The following is a 17,548-nucleotide window of genomic DNA, read 5'->3' on the forward strand; positions in this document are numbered from 1 at the left end:
GGACTATCACTTGTGGACAAAGTAGCTGATAAAAAAGCTATATACCTCAGAGGGCCATACCTGGTAAAATAAAAACAATAAAGTATTAAAGCTTTCGTGAATGCATAAAATTACTAATTTACAGACTTTACCGAAAAAAACAATGAGTAAAATAAAAACAATTTGTTTATATTCTTGATTCTTTAGGTAAAGTCACGTTGAAGGGAAAACAATAAAATAAGAAAATGTTTTCCCTTCAACGTGACTTTACCGAAAGAACCAAGAATATGAATCACTGCAGTCACGAAAGCTTTACATAAAATTTTTATTTGTTTATAGTTTCAAAATGATGAATAGTGGTATTAGTTTGGCATATCTATATTTTTACAATAAAAATATCTGCGTGGCCCGTACGGGGATCGAACCCGCGACCTTGGCGTTATTAGCACCACGCTCTAACCAACTGAGCTAACCGGCCAGCCGGCAACCCGATTCGCCTAAGCCCAATATATCACTCAGTACAACACGGGTGAACGATGTTACTTTAAAACAATATTTACGTTGCTAAATTTGAGAGACAAACCACAGACAAGGAGACACGGAGACAGCCACATAAGCAAATAGAAATAACACAGAGACGCACAGAGAGAGACACACATAGGCACACAGAAAACAACGCCTCTGTGTAAGGGCCTTAAATGTTTTTTTATTCCAAAAATATTCGACGACATGCTACGAAAAGTAAAGCTGTGACACATCGATCTTCAACTAATTGTGAAGCAAAAATAAGAAAAAATAACGATCGATCACGTGGTTTAGTAACCGTCGCCGTGGGAACGAAGAGACTTTCCGAATACATAGTCCGGATAAGCGCGTGCTGCGCGCCGATTAGACGGACGGCGCCCCACGTGACCCGCAACTCCCCCCCCCCCGCCGCTGCCTCCACTTATACAGAGTGGGAAATCCAAACGGCTCCCTGTCGGCGTTAAGTTGCCGCTTGGAATCGGGAGCGAGCCGCGTTATAAGCGGCGCTTTGCGAGCGTCGAGCCACGATTTAAACCGCGAGGTGAGCGTTCCGCGTGGCGATGTACACCCGAGCGCGGTTGGGCGAATGTCCGTTGTGTAAAAAGAAAGTTTAAAAAAAAATTGCCTCCTCTGTTCGACTAGCCGCCGCGGGCAAGGTAGGCCCGAAAACAAAAGTCTGATTAAAATGTTTTAAATTATCAATACTTTAACTTAATTAGCATAATTACTGCGTATGTTTGTAATGTTCAAAACGAAACTTGCCGGTATCGGGTAGTAATAGCCACTAAATGCACTTTTAAAGCAAGGCCGAAAAAAATAATGCATTCAAGAATTTAGTTGCGCTGTCCGTCCACCGCACCTCCGTCGGGCACGGGTTTTGGGCCACGTACGGTGCGAAAGAAGTCCACCACCACACGCACATGCAGACACATACAGTGTTGGACCGCGTTTCCAGAGCCTCCCGTTCAACGCTCTGCGCCGTCACGAACGCGCGGTGGGCCAGCGAGGCGCGGCTCTGCACGAGTCGCCCTCACGACCGGCGCAAGCGAAAACCTGCGGTGGATTTTGACAGGGTTGACCTGTGGACATCATGACCACAGTGCGAGCCTCGGACGAACGCTCGCGATAAACTTGAGAAATGCCCCTCCATCTAGTGGTGGATCTAGCGGTGCGCGCGTTAATGTGGTCGCAGCAATCGGCGACCGTGTCGGAACATCACCAGGCCTGTGGTGCAGATCTTCGTAAACGGAGTATTATAAAGACACCGCGCCACAGTCAAATGCGATTGTGGCCATGCAAACCAAACTGTGGACCGCGCCGTAGAGAGTCCACCACTGTAGTCTTTGTGGTGCGCCTAAACCAACAAGAGGATTCGCAGAACTACACGAACTCTTATCAGCATTGTGCAATCCGGCGTTGACTGTGGCACTGCCAGTTGCGAGGTCTGGCAGCAAGAGAGCGAGGTCGCGTGTCGGTGATGACCTCTTGAACTTGACGCCTTGACCTCTGCCCCAGGTGCAGCAGCAGTAGCCATCGAGCAAAGAAGACGGTCGCCACCGCATCGCGCGGCGCTTTCAGATTCGCATCTGCGGCCGCCTGGAACGCTCAAACTTCCGATATTAGAAAGCCACTGGGAGCTAAGGCACTTTTAAATCATCGTCGTCTAGGTTGACAAACTAATGTCTTTGGAACTTCTTGTTTTGTTTAGTTTGTTGTCCTTTCCCCGCACTTCGATTAGAGCTGTTGGCTACGTACGGTTGCGAAAGAAGTTCAACTTACGTCCATGCGCAGTTGCGAGATCTGGCATCGAGAGACAGCAGTCGCAAGTCGGTGATAACCTCTTTAACGTGATGCCTTGGCCTGTACCCCCAGGTGCAGTATCAGCAGCAGCAGCAGCCGCCGCCGGTGGCGGCGGCGGCGATGGGCCAGCAGTATGTGAAGCCGGCATCTTCGGCACGACACGCCACGCTGAGTGGGCACCGCTACGGACGCCGGCACGCGTACGTTGGCTTCCGGCCCGAGCGGGCAGCCCCTGACGCCGAGACGGCGACTCCAGCGTCGCCTCATCCGCCGCCGACACCGCCCCCTGGCGGGATCTCCGCGTCTCCCGCCGCCACTGCCACCACTGCGTCGCGTGTGAGACGAGGGTGCGACGGGCCAGGTGCGCTGTGTTTCTGAGTGTGCGAGAGAAGAGGCAGGTGGTGGAGGGCAATTTGGGTGATGCGCGTGAAGGGAATTTTCAAACGTGGACTTTTTTCAAATCGGCGCATGTGAAATTTGCATATGAACAATTTCCCATTGCAAGAGGTAGGGTTCTAATGATTAATAATTCTGTTGTTTTAATTAGATTTTTTTTTTAAATATAGATGAATAAAACTACCACATGGCCCCCTACAGGAATCTAACCGATGCGTGCTGGCGTTATTAGCACCACGCTCTAACCAACTGAGCTAACCGGCCAGCCGGCAACACGCTCTATCTAGGCCCTGTATATCACTCGGCACCGTTAAAAAAATTAGGAAAAAAAATCCCAAAATCGGCGCGCCAGGGTTTAACGGAGGGGAAAATGCAGGTCCTCTGCGAGTGGGAGCATGAAAGCTTTTGTGGGGAGGATGAGGGATAAGATAACTAGCATAATGGGGGGTAGATAGGGGGCTGGGAACGGGTGGGGAGCAGGGGGGGAGGGTTTAATAGATGGTAAAAATGAAAGGTGCATCCCTCGAGTAAAGGTGACTCAGTGCCCACGTGACTGCAAACACGTCGGCAATAAACTGATTACTCTAACAATCAGTAAAACAGACGGCACATTCTTTGTATTCACCCACATTCTGCGTAGATAGACAGTGTATGATGTTTCTATTGCCCAATCAACACGTATTTTTGATTATTTGTGTTTTTTTTGTTTTATTGAGGCCACCCCCCTTGCCACCACGAGCCCACATAATGGCACCAGACTGTGTTTGCCGACAGATCTGCGGGGTCACTGCTACGCCGGCGAGCGTCCCGACAGCGACGGAGATTGCGAGCCCGCCGTTAACAAGCGGGAGCCTCCTCGACGCTCCACTCGCAGCAGAGCCGCAAGGGATGGAGCTACCGCTGCTGCTTCTGCAGGCTCAGCTGCTGCCGCTACTGGTGGCGCTATCCCGAAAGTCCGGAAGAAATGTAGCAAGCGCAGCAGATCTTCAAACGAAGGCAGCAGCAGCGGTTGTGACGTTTCTGGTTTCAGGTCGATGATTGAGGAGGCCGTTGCTGCTGCCGCCGCTACCGCCACAGCTGCTGCTTCGGAGGAACGTCCGGAGAAAGAAGCGGGAAGCGGCGGGGAAGCGGGTCGCAGCTCGCAGCAAACAAGACAAGGCGCTGGTGAAGCAAGAAGTGGCCGGGAAGCGAGACGCGGCAGAGAGAAGGGGGGTTTCAGGGAAACCAAAAGCTGTATGGAAGCAAGAAGCAGCAGCAGGGATGCAAGGGATGACAGAGTTGGGAGAAGCAGCGGTGGACGAATTCGAGGCACAAAGACGGAGAGAAACGTCCGAGAGTCGAGAAGCAGCAGCAGAGAGGAAAGAAATAGCAACGGGGAAGCGAGATGCAGAATCGGAAAAGCGAGCTCTGTTGGGGGAATCGTAAGCGGCAGTAGCAGAGGAGAGAGAATTGTTGGCGACGGACAAAGCTGCGTGATGAAGATAAGTACTAGGGCAGCAAGAAGCAGTAGTAGGGAAACGAGAAGCAGGAGCAGAGAAGTCAACATGAGCAGGAAAAAGAGAAGCAATGGAAAACCAAGAGGCAGCAGCAGCAGAAAAGCAAGAGGCGGCGAGGAAGCAAGAAGCAGCAGGGGAGAACGAAGCAGTGGGGATGATGAAAGCAGCGGGGAAGCAAGAAGCAGTGGCGGGAAAGCGGGGAGCAGTAGCAGGGAAGCAAGAAGCAGAGGGAAAGCGAGAAGCAGCAGGAAAAAGAGAAACTTTGAAGGAATCGGAAGCATTGGAGAAACGAGAAGCAGTCGTGGAGCAGCCAGAAGCGACCATGGTGAAGCAAGAAGCGGAGGGGAAGCTGGAAGCAACGGGGCTGCCGACAGGGACGAATCGGCGTCCATCTTGTTGTCCCTGCTTACTCCATGGGCTCAGATGTCGCCCGAGTCGGACAGAGACAGCAGGTGAACACGAGCACACATCACACACACACACCACTCGCACACCACAAACACGCACATTGCACAATGTCGAGTAGATTCACAGTGTTTGTCTTTGTGCTGCTGTTGGGAGCGGCAGTGTCGCGGCTCACGCGCTGCGCTATGAACCCGGCAGTCCAGGTTCGATTCCCAGTCACAGCCAACACCAGTGACAATTGGGCCTCCCCTAGGTCGACTTGGCCTCAATTGAGTACCTGGTGCGGTGTTAAAAACATTGCCACTAGGGAGACAAAGGCGGTCGGGCGTGGCGCTGTCAACCCACCTCGTGTGCCATACCAGCCTTCGCAGGTGCAACTGCTAACAGCACTTGCCCCAACAGTCTGTTGCAAGCTATACGGGGGTGGGATCTTAGTCTTTGTGTGCGTGTGTCGCTGTGTCGCACAGCGGAGTGGAGGATGGCGACGGGCGCGACTCGGACGACTCGAGCTGGGAGACGTTCTCCCTCTCGGATCAGCGGGTCCCCTTCATCAGCGGCAGCAGTAGCAGCAACAACAACAGCATCTCCTACATGGACTACGACTATGATGACGTCGATGATATCATCGATCAGGGCCACGTCAACTTGGATGACGTGGATGACGACGACGACGACTATGATAACGACTTGGGGCTCTTACTCGCGATCGACAGTTACCACCGTGCTTTGTACGTCCACACGATTGGAATATTTACTGATACTGGAGGAATCCGATGAGCTATCAAGCTCTTTTTTATTACTGACACTGAGCCCGCACCGCAGAGACCCTGTGTTTGGAAACCCTGAGGCCGAGTTTTGGTTTACACCCTGCACTCACACACTCCCCTGACACACACTCGCCCTACACTCGCACAGAGTCACCTTATACTCACAGATACCCTACACTCACACACAGTTAACCTTTACTCGCTCACAATCTCGCTACATTCGCACTCACGCTACACTCGCCTTACACGCACTCGCCCTACACACCGACCCTACACTCACTCACCCTACACACCGACCCTACACTCACACACACACACTCACCTTACACACACTCTTACACTACACTAACAAACACTGACTCTACACTCAAACACACTCACCCTGCACTCACTCACACACTCACCCTACTTTTACTTACCTGTAGTTAATCCAAGTTCTCAAGTGAGTTAAAAAATATATTAATTTATGCGTGCACACAACACCATGCATATTCACGACATTGCCGCGTACAATATACTTGTTTGAGGAATATTCATTTACAGTGTTGCCATGTCGCACCTACACACAACAGTCACGCTTGGAGGTCATAATGAAATTTTAAGATTCCATTATGATCATCATCGTCTCTGTGTTTTTACGTGTCGCACCTTCCGTCCCTTTCTCTCTTATTTGTTCAATTTGCTCATTACCTGTTAATCAGCGTTAAGCGGTGGTAATTCCACATTCCTATGGCAGGGGTGAGTCTATCCAGAGGACAACCACTGTTCACTTCTCCCTCAAAGTGTTTCGCACTTTGCCTGTCCCAGACGGATGAGTCAACCCCCCCAACCAAGATTTTGACCCAGCTAGATATTAAGATATACAAACATACTCTTTGGTTCTTTCAGTAAAGTCACGTAGGTAGAAAAATAAAACAAACAATAGCTGCTGGTGATATATATAATATATATCACCAGCAGCTGGTTCAGCAGTTCCACTGTGTTGCGATTGAAACGTCGTGATATATTTTTTATTTAATTTTTCTACCTACGTCACTTTACCTGAAAGAACCAAGGAGTATGGATTCTTGCAGTCACGAAAGCTTCAAAACAAGATATACAAAGTATAATTTGCATAAATCAAAATACATTCCATGTGCAAGTCGATGTGTGTATTGCGATCTTGATTGGCGTTGTCATTGATTAAGCAGTTAAGGTCATCGACTAATGTCCACGTTTTACGATTCTTATTATTTTTATTTTATCGAGGTGATGCGTTGTGCCCGTTGCGGATTGTGATTCTTCGTGGGGGGGAAGAAAAAAAACACAAACGGCCCAACCCAAAAAACCGGCGTCAAGTTTTTGCCAGAGACACGGCCCGTACCAGCGTCGGTGTCCGCCTCGTTTACCCTTCTAAACCGCATGCGCTCGCGCGTCTCCCGCGCGTCTGCGTTGTTCATCCTCAAGGCAACCCCTGGTCCTGGACATGTCGAGCGATGACGGCTCCTTGGAGGAGCTCTTCAACGGCGGCGACGACGACGACGAGTCGGAGGGAGAAACCCCGGCCGTTAGCGACGCCTCCTTGATCGACGTCGGCGATCTCGCCCAAGAAGGCTTGAGGTAGGAAACTTTTTCACGACGCTTTTGCGCCCACCCCGTCTGCACGCACACGCGCGCGCTCGCTCACGTGCGTTGAACGTCTTTCGCCAAACGTACGTAGCCATCCGTGCTAATCGGAGGTGCCAGGATCTTGCCGACGAAAAGCCTCACCATTTGTTGGGAGGATCTTGCGTTGGGGTGCTTGGCCAGTTGCATCGTTGGCATCACGTGGGACGAATTCAGATTGCCCTGAGAAAACCCCTGCCGTTTGAGGGGATGATACGGTGGACTGGAAATTCCACGGTTACATCATTTTAACAGGCCGATTTGCCATATTAAATCCAGAGACTAGGAAACGTCGCTCAATCTGTGCAGGCTGTCTTGTCGCCAAATTAAAACTCGGCACCCCCCCCCCCCTCTCCACCGTCTCTCTCCCGCTCAGGAATCTCTTGCAGCGGCCACCACCGTGGGTGCTGCGTGAAGAGGAGCTGCGCTTCAGCGGCGACGACGGTGACGACGAAGGCGATGGCGGCGATGGTGGCGATGGTGGCGGCGCCGACCGTGGTGATGATGATGATGATGATGCTGATGACGGTCACGGTGACGACGACGACGATGATGATGGCGATGATGCCTCGGAGGGGGAGGCATATTTCTTCAATTCCGCAGACACGGCAATGGCCAGCAACGAGTTTGTGTCCGACTTCAGGTGAGAGATTTGTATTTTTTTTTACGTGCAGCAAATGATCCGTTTATTATCCGGCACCCATGCGGAATGGAGGGTGCCGGTTAATCAAATATGAGGGTTATCGGAGAGTTATACTCATTGTTCACCAAAACTAAACTGTTGAACTGTTAATAGTTTGTTAGATTTCCCTAATATTTCTATTCACGAATCGATTGTATAATTTCTAGTGTCTGCCGCCTACATTTCATCTCATTTGATGGTAAAATGGATGTTAGAATTAACTATTCAGCTAAGCTATTTTGTTTTACCAGGTAAGACCCACTGAGATATGTAGACCTTTTTCAGAAGCGATCTGGCTATGGCAAATGATAGCTCAACGGAAGTTACCTATCGTGTGGAGATTTAAAGTAGCCAAAGACTCTAAACCCGGAAAAAAATCCACGCGACCAGCGAAAGAGAGACACGCAGACTCCAAATATACAGCAGGCGTCAGGGTCGCGATTGAACCCACGACCTCCTGTATACCCGGCGAGGTAGTTAACATCTCGCCCCTGTGGCACCAAATTTTCCAAGTACATAAAACTTTTCAAGAAGGAAACTAAGCCTACGTAATATAAGACGTAATATAATATATATTCTTAGCTCTTTCGGTAAAGTCACGTTGAAGGGAAACAATAAAATAATAAAATATATATACCATAACACAAACGGTCATTTGTGTTATGGTCGAAACGTCGTGAGAATTTTTATTGTTTGATATATATTTTATTATTTTATTGTTTCCCTTCAACGTGACTTTACCGAAAGAGCTAAGAATATGAATTACTGCAGTCACAAAAGCTTTAAATCAAAATGTAATATAATATTTTACTGTTGTAGAGCATTCTTAGTTGATTGTAGAGAAGCAGTCTTATATTCTTAGTTGATTGTAGAGAAGCAGTCTTATAGTACAGTATACAGTAGTAAACGATGACAGAATATCGGTGATTGCATGCGTGCGTGTGCATGTGAGGAGCGGTGGTGCATTGGTTAGCGCACTACGCTACGAACCCGGCGACCTGAGTTCGATTCCCGCTCTGCTATCTAAATAGGTCCTGAGCCTCCCCTAGGTCGACTCGGCCTCAAATGAGTACCTGGTGTGGCATGCAGTAAACATCGCTACTTGGGGAGCAAGGCGGCCGGGCGTGGTGCTGGCCACCCACCCCCTCGTGTGCCACAGTGCCAGCCTTCGAACGTGCTACTACTCGCTATAATAGCACTTGCCCCAGCAGTCCATTGAAGCTATACGGGGGGGGATCTTTGTCTTTGTTCTCATTTCAGTCTGACAGCCGAGGCCTTCAACCCAGAACATTATCCTCTCTTTGCTTGGGAAGATCGGCTGTCTGCCGTTTTCGAGGTAAGTACACACGCGTGGGTTGGGTTTTCTCCCGGGTGATCCAGTCTTCTGCCATGTGTAAGAGCTCATTGATTGGCCATTAACACCCCTAACCCTTTCCCGTTTCGAGACGTCTTGCAACTTGCAGGTTGGCGGGGTGGGGGGGGGGGAGTCCCGTTCACCGCTGAATCTCGGAATGCGAAAGTGGTTCAGCCTTAATTTTATTTATGGAGACGTAGTGCCGTTGTGTTTTTTAAAGACATTGTACATCATTGCGGAGAACCGTAGCGGTACGACCGCATCTTACGATAGCTGGCGCCAAACTGTGCCATGCGCCCTCCCCCATGGCCTTGTGGGAGCCTCAAAAATTCCGTTAACCATCTGGCGACCCGAGTTCGATTCCTGCCTCACGGCCCTCGCCAGTGACGATTATTTGAACTGGTCCTGGTGCTCCCCCTTGGTCGACCCAGCCTCAAATTAGTCCCTGATACAGTGTGCAAACATCACCACAGGGGAGACAAAGAGGGTCGGGCGTGGTGCTGTCGACCCACGCCCTGTCGTGTGCCGTGCTGGCCTTCGTAGGTGCTCGCTAACAGCACTTTCCCCGACAGTCTGTTACAGGCTATTCTAAGGGTTCTTTTACTTTTATTGTCTCTGTCCACGCAGAGTGCCGTTGCTAACCTGCAGGCCCTCATCGCCGACGTCAACGGGATTCAATTCCAGCCTGCCCCGGCCTCCAGCGAGCTCATATCGAGTCTGCCTGTCTTCTTCATCAATGACAATGGTATCTGCTACCAACCACACTCCCCACATTATTGTTGTTCTTCCCCGCACCTCCGATTTGCACCGTTGGCTCCATACGGTGCGAAAGAAGTTTAACATACACACCAATACCCCGCCATTTGCCACGAGTGATGGTGACGTCACCACGGCGCCTGTGCCAGGCCAGGTGCACTTTTAGGCCATGTGAAGTGTCGAAGGCTCACTGACAGGAGGTCTCGGTGCCGTGGCTTGGCTGACTGAGATGACCGGTAGATGCACCGGCTGTACCCCCTACTGTGCTAACGTGCAGCATTTTATCCGCCCGGCGTTCCGCTCGTTGTTGTGAGCATCGCTCCTCTGCCCTCAGTTGTTGTTGAAGAGCGACTGCCCAGTAGCGTCTTTCACGAGCCTCCTCCATATATACATACACACCCACGCACTCACCCACACACTCACCCCTGCACCTCGGATTAGCACGGTTGGCTACGTACGGTGCGAAATAAGTTCAACATACATACATACTGCACATAGACTAACAGTACCCATAGACTAACACTACCCATAGACTCAACACTGTATCTCCGATTAGCACGGTTGGCCACGTACGGCGCGATAATCAATCCATTCATCATCATTTACTGTCTTCAATTTTTGCTTTTACCGAATTTAACGCATCATCACAGATTTTCCCCCATTGCTTCCTCCCATCTATTTTATTCACCTCATCTCCACCATTACATTTTTATGTACCCCTTCTTAATTCTATGTAAAGTGCCTCGGTTAAGACGCTACATAAATTCCGCTAAGATCAGAAAGTGAAACGAGAGGGCGGATTATCCCTGACACTGGACAGATGAATGCCTCGCCGGGACCGATCCCGCCGTACCGCGCGAGTGGACGGTGAAACGCGTTTGGAACGCGCCCGTTGGAGGAGTCTGTGAAAGCTTCGATGGAGTCTCGCCGTGCTTTGACTTGTTGCAATGGTGGTTGTCGCTGCTGCTGCTGCTGCTGCTGTTTTGTCTCCTACGCAAAAAAAAAAACAGTATTGGAGCAGATCTGCACCATTTGCTGCAGCGAGTTCGTGCGCACAGATCAAGCCACCACCTTGCCCTGCCGCCATCTCTTCCACACGTCCTGCATCGAGCAGTGGCTCAAGAAGGTAGCGTTACACAAACTCTAATTTTGTTTCATATATTTATATATATATTTGAGCGATTCCATTGCAACAATCATAACATGTCTGTATGTGTGTTGAACTTCTTTCGCACAGTACGTAGCCAACTGTGCTAAATCGGAGGTGCGGGAGAAGGACAACAAACTATAACGGTTGTTAACGAACTGAGTATTCAGTCTAGAAGATTTAAAAATACACAGCTCCCAGCAGCTTCCAAATATCGAAAGGAAGAGCGTTCCAGACGGCCGCAGAAGCGCATCTGAAAGCGCCGCGCGATGCGGTGGCCGTCTTCGTTTGATGGTTTTTGCTGAGATCTTTGTTTTGAACCACGCATGTTTAAACTGCCACAGAGCTACCTGGCCCCTTGAGAGGCCGCTAGGGACTTAAACCCCATGCGCGTACATTCGCAAATTACCCCACGGTGATTTTCGCTTAGAAACTATGGCCAACGCACATGGCTCGTCTTCAGAATGTTGCAAGCTCGTAACTCCTTATCAGGGGTAATCGTGGCCCATCATCTCTCACTGGTATATAAAATAAGTACTGCTGTTTTGGAAACCAAGAGTTGATGTTTGAGCAATGGAAAGACTGCCCCCCCCCCCGCCCCCCCGACGTCATATAAATGTGGAATTCCCACCACCGGAATCAGGTTGCCGTTGAAGTTGAGCGCTGCCCTTGGCTTGCGTCAGCATAGAGCGGCCTCGGTACTTGGGAGTTGCCCGTGATTAGTTGCGTCCCTGGGTCAGCGTGGTTCATTTTTACTGCGCTCCTCTTCCCCACTCTTGGCAGTCTGCCACGTGCCCCGTGTGCCGTTATCACCTGGTGGAGGAGGCTGCCGGGTCAACGCCGTCCCCTGCGCCACAGTACAGAGGATCGGGTCAAAGGTTGTGACCTCCCACGGACCCCGTACCCCATCTCCGTTCTCTCTGTCCAAAAACTGTCGTTCACATCACCGCTCGCTCGCTCGCTCGCTCGCTCACTCGCTCACCCACTCGCTCATTCTATCAACTAAAATACAGTAGAAACTAAACAAAACTATTTTATCCGATAAGGCCTTCTGAGCTATGTAGCTCTTTTTCAGAAACGACCTGGCCACAAATGATACCTCAACGAAGTGGCTTATCACGTGGGAAATTTATAGCAGCCAAATACTCCAAACGCGTGACGTTGATTCTCCTCGCACACTCCTAACCTAACCCTTTCCCATTTCCGAACGGAACCAGAAGCAAAAACAAAATAGAATACCTTTATCGGTACAGATGCTCCCACAAGGCCGTGCGGGGAGGGAGTGAGGCGGCACAGTGTTGCCGCCAGCTATCGTAGAGTGCGGCGGTTGTGTCGCTGCAGTTCTCTGCGGTGAATAACAGCGTCTTGAAAAACAAAACCCGACGCCATGCCTCTCCATAAAATTAGCGCTGAACCGCTTGCGCATTTCCAAGATTCGGCGGTGAACCGGGGACACCCCACCCTGCAACTTGCAGTCACCTCGGACACGGGGAAGGGGTTAACTGACACGTTCACCCACAGCACTCGCCCGTCCCTTCGCTCACCTTCTCACTCTCGCATGCCCTACACTCGCATGCACTCGCTCAAACCCTCGCGCACAACGCATGCTCTCTCACACACACACACACGCGTTGAAGCGCTCGCTTGAGTGCTCGCGCACACATTGCTACGCCGACTGGCGCGTAACTGACTTGCGTAAAACATCCACTCGCTCATCGCCCCCAAGCGGATCAAACGGCTGGGGATTAATAAAACGAGCACATCTGGTGTGCGGAGCTTGCGTTTATCAATCGAACTTTATTTAATGCAGCGCGCCCCCTTAACGATAAAAGCCACCACAGAACGCTTCACGTGTAAATGTAACATTGCAACATAATAATTAAAGGTACGCAAACTTGTAAACATTTATTCACGATTACAAATGTATGAAAGGGATTATAAAATACATATTTAGTCAATTTTGTATTGAGTTAATTTGTTTGTTCCCTGTATCGGATGTTGTTCATGATGCATTCGATCAGCACCCTGCCCCTTGAACACCCTACACCCTGCACCATGAACACACTACACGCTGCACCTTGAACACCCTACACGCTGCACCATGAACACGCTACACACTGCACCTTGAACACTCTACACACTGCTCCTTGAACACCCTACACACTGCCCCTTGAACACCCTACACGCTGCCCCTTGAACACCCTACACACTGCCCCTTGAACACCCTACACGCTGCACATTGAACACCCTACATGCTGCACCATGAACACCCTACACACTGCCCCTTGAACACCCTACACGCTGCACCTTGAACACCCTACACGCTGCACCATGAACACCCTACACGCTGCACCATGAACACCCTACACACTGCCCCTTGAACACCCTACACGCTGCACCTTGAACACCCTACACGCTGCACTATGAACACCCTACACGCTGCCCCTTGAACACCCTACACACTGCACAATGAACACCCTACACGCTGCCCCTTGAACACCCTACACGCTGCACATTGAACACCCTACACGCTGCACCTTGAACACGCTGCACCTTGAACACCCTACACGCTGCACAATGAACGCCCTACACGCTGCACCTTGAACACCCTACACGCTGCACCTTGAACACCCTACACGCTGCACCTTGAACACCCTACACCCTGCACCATGAACACCCTACACGCTGCACCTTGAACACCCTACACGCTGCCCCTTGAACACCCTACACGCTGCACCATGAACACCCTACACGCTGCACCTTGAACACCCTACACGCTGCACCATGAACACGCTACACCCTGCCCCTTGAACACCCTACACGCTGCCCCTTGAACACCCTACACGCTGCACCTTGAACACCCTACACGCTGCACCATGAACACCCTACACGCTGCACCTTGAACACCCTACACGCTGCACCTTGAACACCCTACACGCTGCCCCTTGAACACCCTACACGCTGCACCTTGAACACCCTACACACTGCACCATGAACACCCTACACGCTGCACCTTGAACACCCTACACGCTGCACCTTGAACACCCTACACGCTGCACCTTGAACACCCTACACACTGCCCCTTGAACACCCTACACACTGCACCATGAACACCCTACACACTGCCCCTTGAACACCCTACACGCTTCACCTTGAACACCCTACACACTGCACCATGAACACGCTACACCCTGCCCCTTGAACACCCTACACGCTGCCCCTTGAACACCTTACACGCTGCACCTTGAACACCCTACACGCTGCACCTTGAACACCCTACACGCTGCCCCTTGAACACCCTACACGCTGCACCTTGAACACCCTACACACTGCACCATGAACACCCTACACGCTGCCCCTTGAACACCCTACACACTGCCCCTTGAACACCCTACACGCTTCACCTTGAACACCCTACACGCTGCACCTTGAACACCCTACACGCTGCACCATGAACACGCTACACCCTGCCCCTTGAACACCCTACACGCTGCACCATGAACACCCTACACGCTGCCCCTTGAACACCCTACACGCTGCACCATGAACACCCTACACGCCGCAACATGAACACCCTACACACTGCACCTTGAACACCCTACACGCTGCACATTGAACACCCTACACGCTGCACCATGAACACCCTACACACTGCACCATGAACACCCTACACACTGCACCATGAACACCCTACACACTGCACCATGAACACCCTACACGCTCCCCCTTGAACACCCTACACGCTGCACCTTGAACACCCTACATGCTGCACCTTGAACACCCTACACACTGCCCCTTGAACACCCTACACGCTACCCCTTGAACACCCTACACGCTGCCCCTTGAACACCCTACATGCTGCACCATGAACACCCTACACACTGCACTATTAACACCCTACACGCTGCAACATGAACACCCTACACGCTGCACCATGAACACCCTACACGCTGCCCCTTGAACACCCTACACGCTGCCCCTTGAACACCCTACACGCTGCACCTTGAACACCCTGCACGCTCCCCCTTGAACACCCTACACGCTGCACCTTGAACACCCTACACGCTGCACCATGAACACCCTACACACTGCCCCTTGAACACCCTACACACTGCACCTTGAACACCCTACATGCTGCACCTTGAACACCCTACATGCTGCACCTTGAACACCCTACACACTGCACCATGAACACCCTACACGCTGCACCATGAACACCCTACACGCTGCACCATGAACACCCTACACGCTGCCCTTGAACACCCTACATGCTGCACCATGAACACCCTACACACTGCACTATGAACACCCTACACGCTGCAACATGAACACCCTACACGCTGCACCATGAACACCCTACACACTGCACCATGAACACCCTACACGCTGCACCATGAACACCCTACACGCTGCCCCTTGAACACCCTACACGCTGCACCTTGAACACCCTACACGCTGCACCTTGAACACCCTACACGCTGCACATTGAACACCCTACACGCTGCACCTTGAACACCCTACACGCTGCACCTTGAACACCCTACACGCTGCACCTTGAAACCCTACACGCTGCACCTTGAACACCCTACACGCTGCACCTTGAACACCCTACACGCTGCCCCTTGAAGACCATACACACTGCCCCTTGAACACCCTACACGCTACCCCTTGAACACCCTACACACTGCACCATGAACACCCTACACACTGCCCCTTGAACACCCTACACGCTGCACCTTGAACACCCTACACACTGCAGCATGAACACGCTACACCCTGCCCCTTGAACACCCTACACGCTGCCCCTTGAACACCCTACACGCTGCAACATAAACACGCTACACACTGCACCATGAACACGCTACACACTGCACCATGAACACGCTACACACTGCACCATGAACACCCTACACGCTGCACCATGAACACCCTACATGCTGCACCACGAACACCCTACACACTGCACCATGAACACCCTACACGCTGCACCTTGAACACCCTACACGCTGCACCATGAACACGCTACATGCTGCACCATGAACACCCTACTCGCCGCACCACGAACACCCTACACGCTGCACCATTGAACACCCTACACACTGCACCACGAACACCTACACGCTGCACCATGAACACCCTACACGCTGCCCCTTGAACACCCTACATGCTGCACCATGAACACCCTACACACTGCACCATGAACACGCTACACACTGCACCATGAACATGCTACACACTGCACCATGAACACCCTACACGCTGCACCATGAACACCCTACATGCTGCACCACGAACACCCTACACACTGCACCATGAACACGCTACACACTGCACCATGAACACGCTACATGCTGCACCATGAACACGCTACATGCTGCACCACGAACACCCTACACACTGCACCATGAACACGCTACACACTGCACTATGAACACCCTACATGCTGCACCATGAACACCCTACTCGCCGCACCACGAACACCCTACGCACTGCACAATAAACACCCTACAATCTGCAGAAACCGGACTGCCAATTTTGATACTCGGATTACGAACCACTCCCTGGTCCTCGTCATAGGAACGTAGAATTTCCGGCATTAGATTCGGGGGGCGCCGACGGACCGTTCGCTTTGTTGGTGCGTGGGAATGATTTTTGACGCATTGCCGTTCATGTAAGATGCATCCCCCTTGCAAATCCCAGACCGTGGCGTACAAGAATATGATTGTGAAATGGTCACTTGTTTTTTTTTTATGTCTTGTATATAATGTAAGAACGGCCCGCGTATAGCTTCGTGTTTATACCTTTGCCAAATTTGGCCAAAACGGCGATGCTGCGCGCAACGTGACGAAACAGAATCGATTGCTCGGCGGAAAACGCGAAGTTTTACTTTGCTCGATTTGCTCCAGGCTTTAAAAAGTGAACGCAACGTAAATCCAAGATGTTTGTGTTTCCCAAACGCGTGAATGTTATTCGCTTGCATGTTTTGACTTTTGGAGCGTCACTGGCCAGACGTCGCCCCGGCTTGCCAGTTCCAAGTCGATATCTCACGCGCCGCTGGTCAACTGCCTAATCGTTCCTTCGGGGTCGACTCCAAGCGAGGAGTCCGTTCCGTGGGTTGTCAACGGCGGTCGGATAGCCACGCGGCGCGACCCCCTTGCCCAAAAAAAATTTCCCTTGGGGAGTTTTCCCAGCTGCTGGCTCGTTGTGGCCACGTGGAGGCGAATTCCACTCCCGTTTTCACTCCCGCAGGGAGACGTTGGCTGCGCTGGTGGTGATGATTTGTATTATAATTGTTGAGAAATAAAGCACATTTTTTATCTGGTGCGACACACTTGTTTGTCAATTGCGTGTGTTCTGCTGCTGTTGCTGCGTTTTCGCGTTCGTAGCTGTACAGCTCTCGGGTTCGTACGTCTTCATCGAATGTCCGACGTTTCGCCCCTGCAAGCTGAGTGGGGGGGGGGGGGGGAGGCTTCTTTGGGAAAATCGTGACTTGGAATCCCAGCAGCCTGTGCGTCAAATATCGAGCAGGGCGACATCGCCGCTATTGCTGACGTTCCGCGTTTGGCTTCGTAACGAAATGAGCGCAAAGTAAAAAGG

At 51.3% G+C, this 17,548-nt stretch overlaps 1 protein-coding gene and 1 non-coding gene across 2 annotated transcripts; one reads left to right on the forward strand and one right to left on the reverse strand.

Annotated features, from left to right (window-relative positions):
• Positions 1-383: 383 nt before the first annotated feature.
• TRNAI-AAU (transfer RNA isoleucine (anticodon AAU)) lies at positions 384-457 on the reverse strand. The gene has a single exon. It is a non-coding gene; the product is annotated as a tRNA-Ile (tRNA).
• Positions 458-919: 462 nt separating this feature from the next.
• On the forward strand, positions 920-17,278 carry LOC116954891 (uncharacterized). The gene is made up of 10 exons (XM_032975702.2): positions 920-1,045; positions 2,377-2,665; positions 3,475-4,648; positions 5,069-5,329; positions 6,815-6,967; positions 7,389-7,655; positions 8,955-9,030; positions 9,676-9,793; positions 10,815-10,930; positions 11,735-17,278. The coding sequence occupies exons 2-10, from the start codon at positions 2,425-2,427 to the stop codon at positions 11,834-11,836; spliced, it is 2,508 nt and encodes an 835-aa protein (XP_032831593.2). The 5' UTR covers positions 920-1,045; positions 2,377-2,424; the 3' UTR covers positions 11,837-17,278.
• Positions 17,279-17,548: the final 270 nt, after the last annotated feature.

The sequence above is a fragment of the Petromyzon marinus genome, chromosome 57 (assembly GCF_048934315.1).
Source record: "Petromyzon marinus isolate PM22_M1 ecotype Great Lakes invasive population chromosome 57, UKy_Petmar_22M1.pri1.0, whole genome shotgun sequence".
NCBI lineage: Eukaryota > Metazoa > Chordata > Hyperoartia > Petromyzontiformes > Petromyzontidae > Petromyzon > Petromyzon marinus.

Excerpts from the sequence above, each read along its gene's own strand:
- LOC116954891 (XM_032975702.2), top strand. The coding sequence starts at position 2,425 with ATGGGCCAGCAGTATGTGAAGCCGGCATCTTCGGCACGACACGCCACG. Across the intron at positions 5,330-6,814 it reads GACAGTTACCACCGTGCTTT|GCAACCCCTGGTCCTGGACA; the intron begins GTACGTCCACAC and ends TTCATCCTCAAG. Across the intron at positions 6,968-7,388 it reads CTCGCCCAAGAAGGCTTGAG|GAATCTCTTGCAGCGGCCAC; the intron begins GTAGGAAACTTT and ends TCTCCCGCTCAG.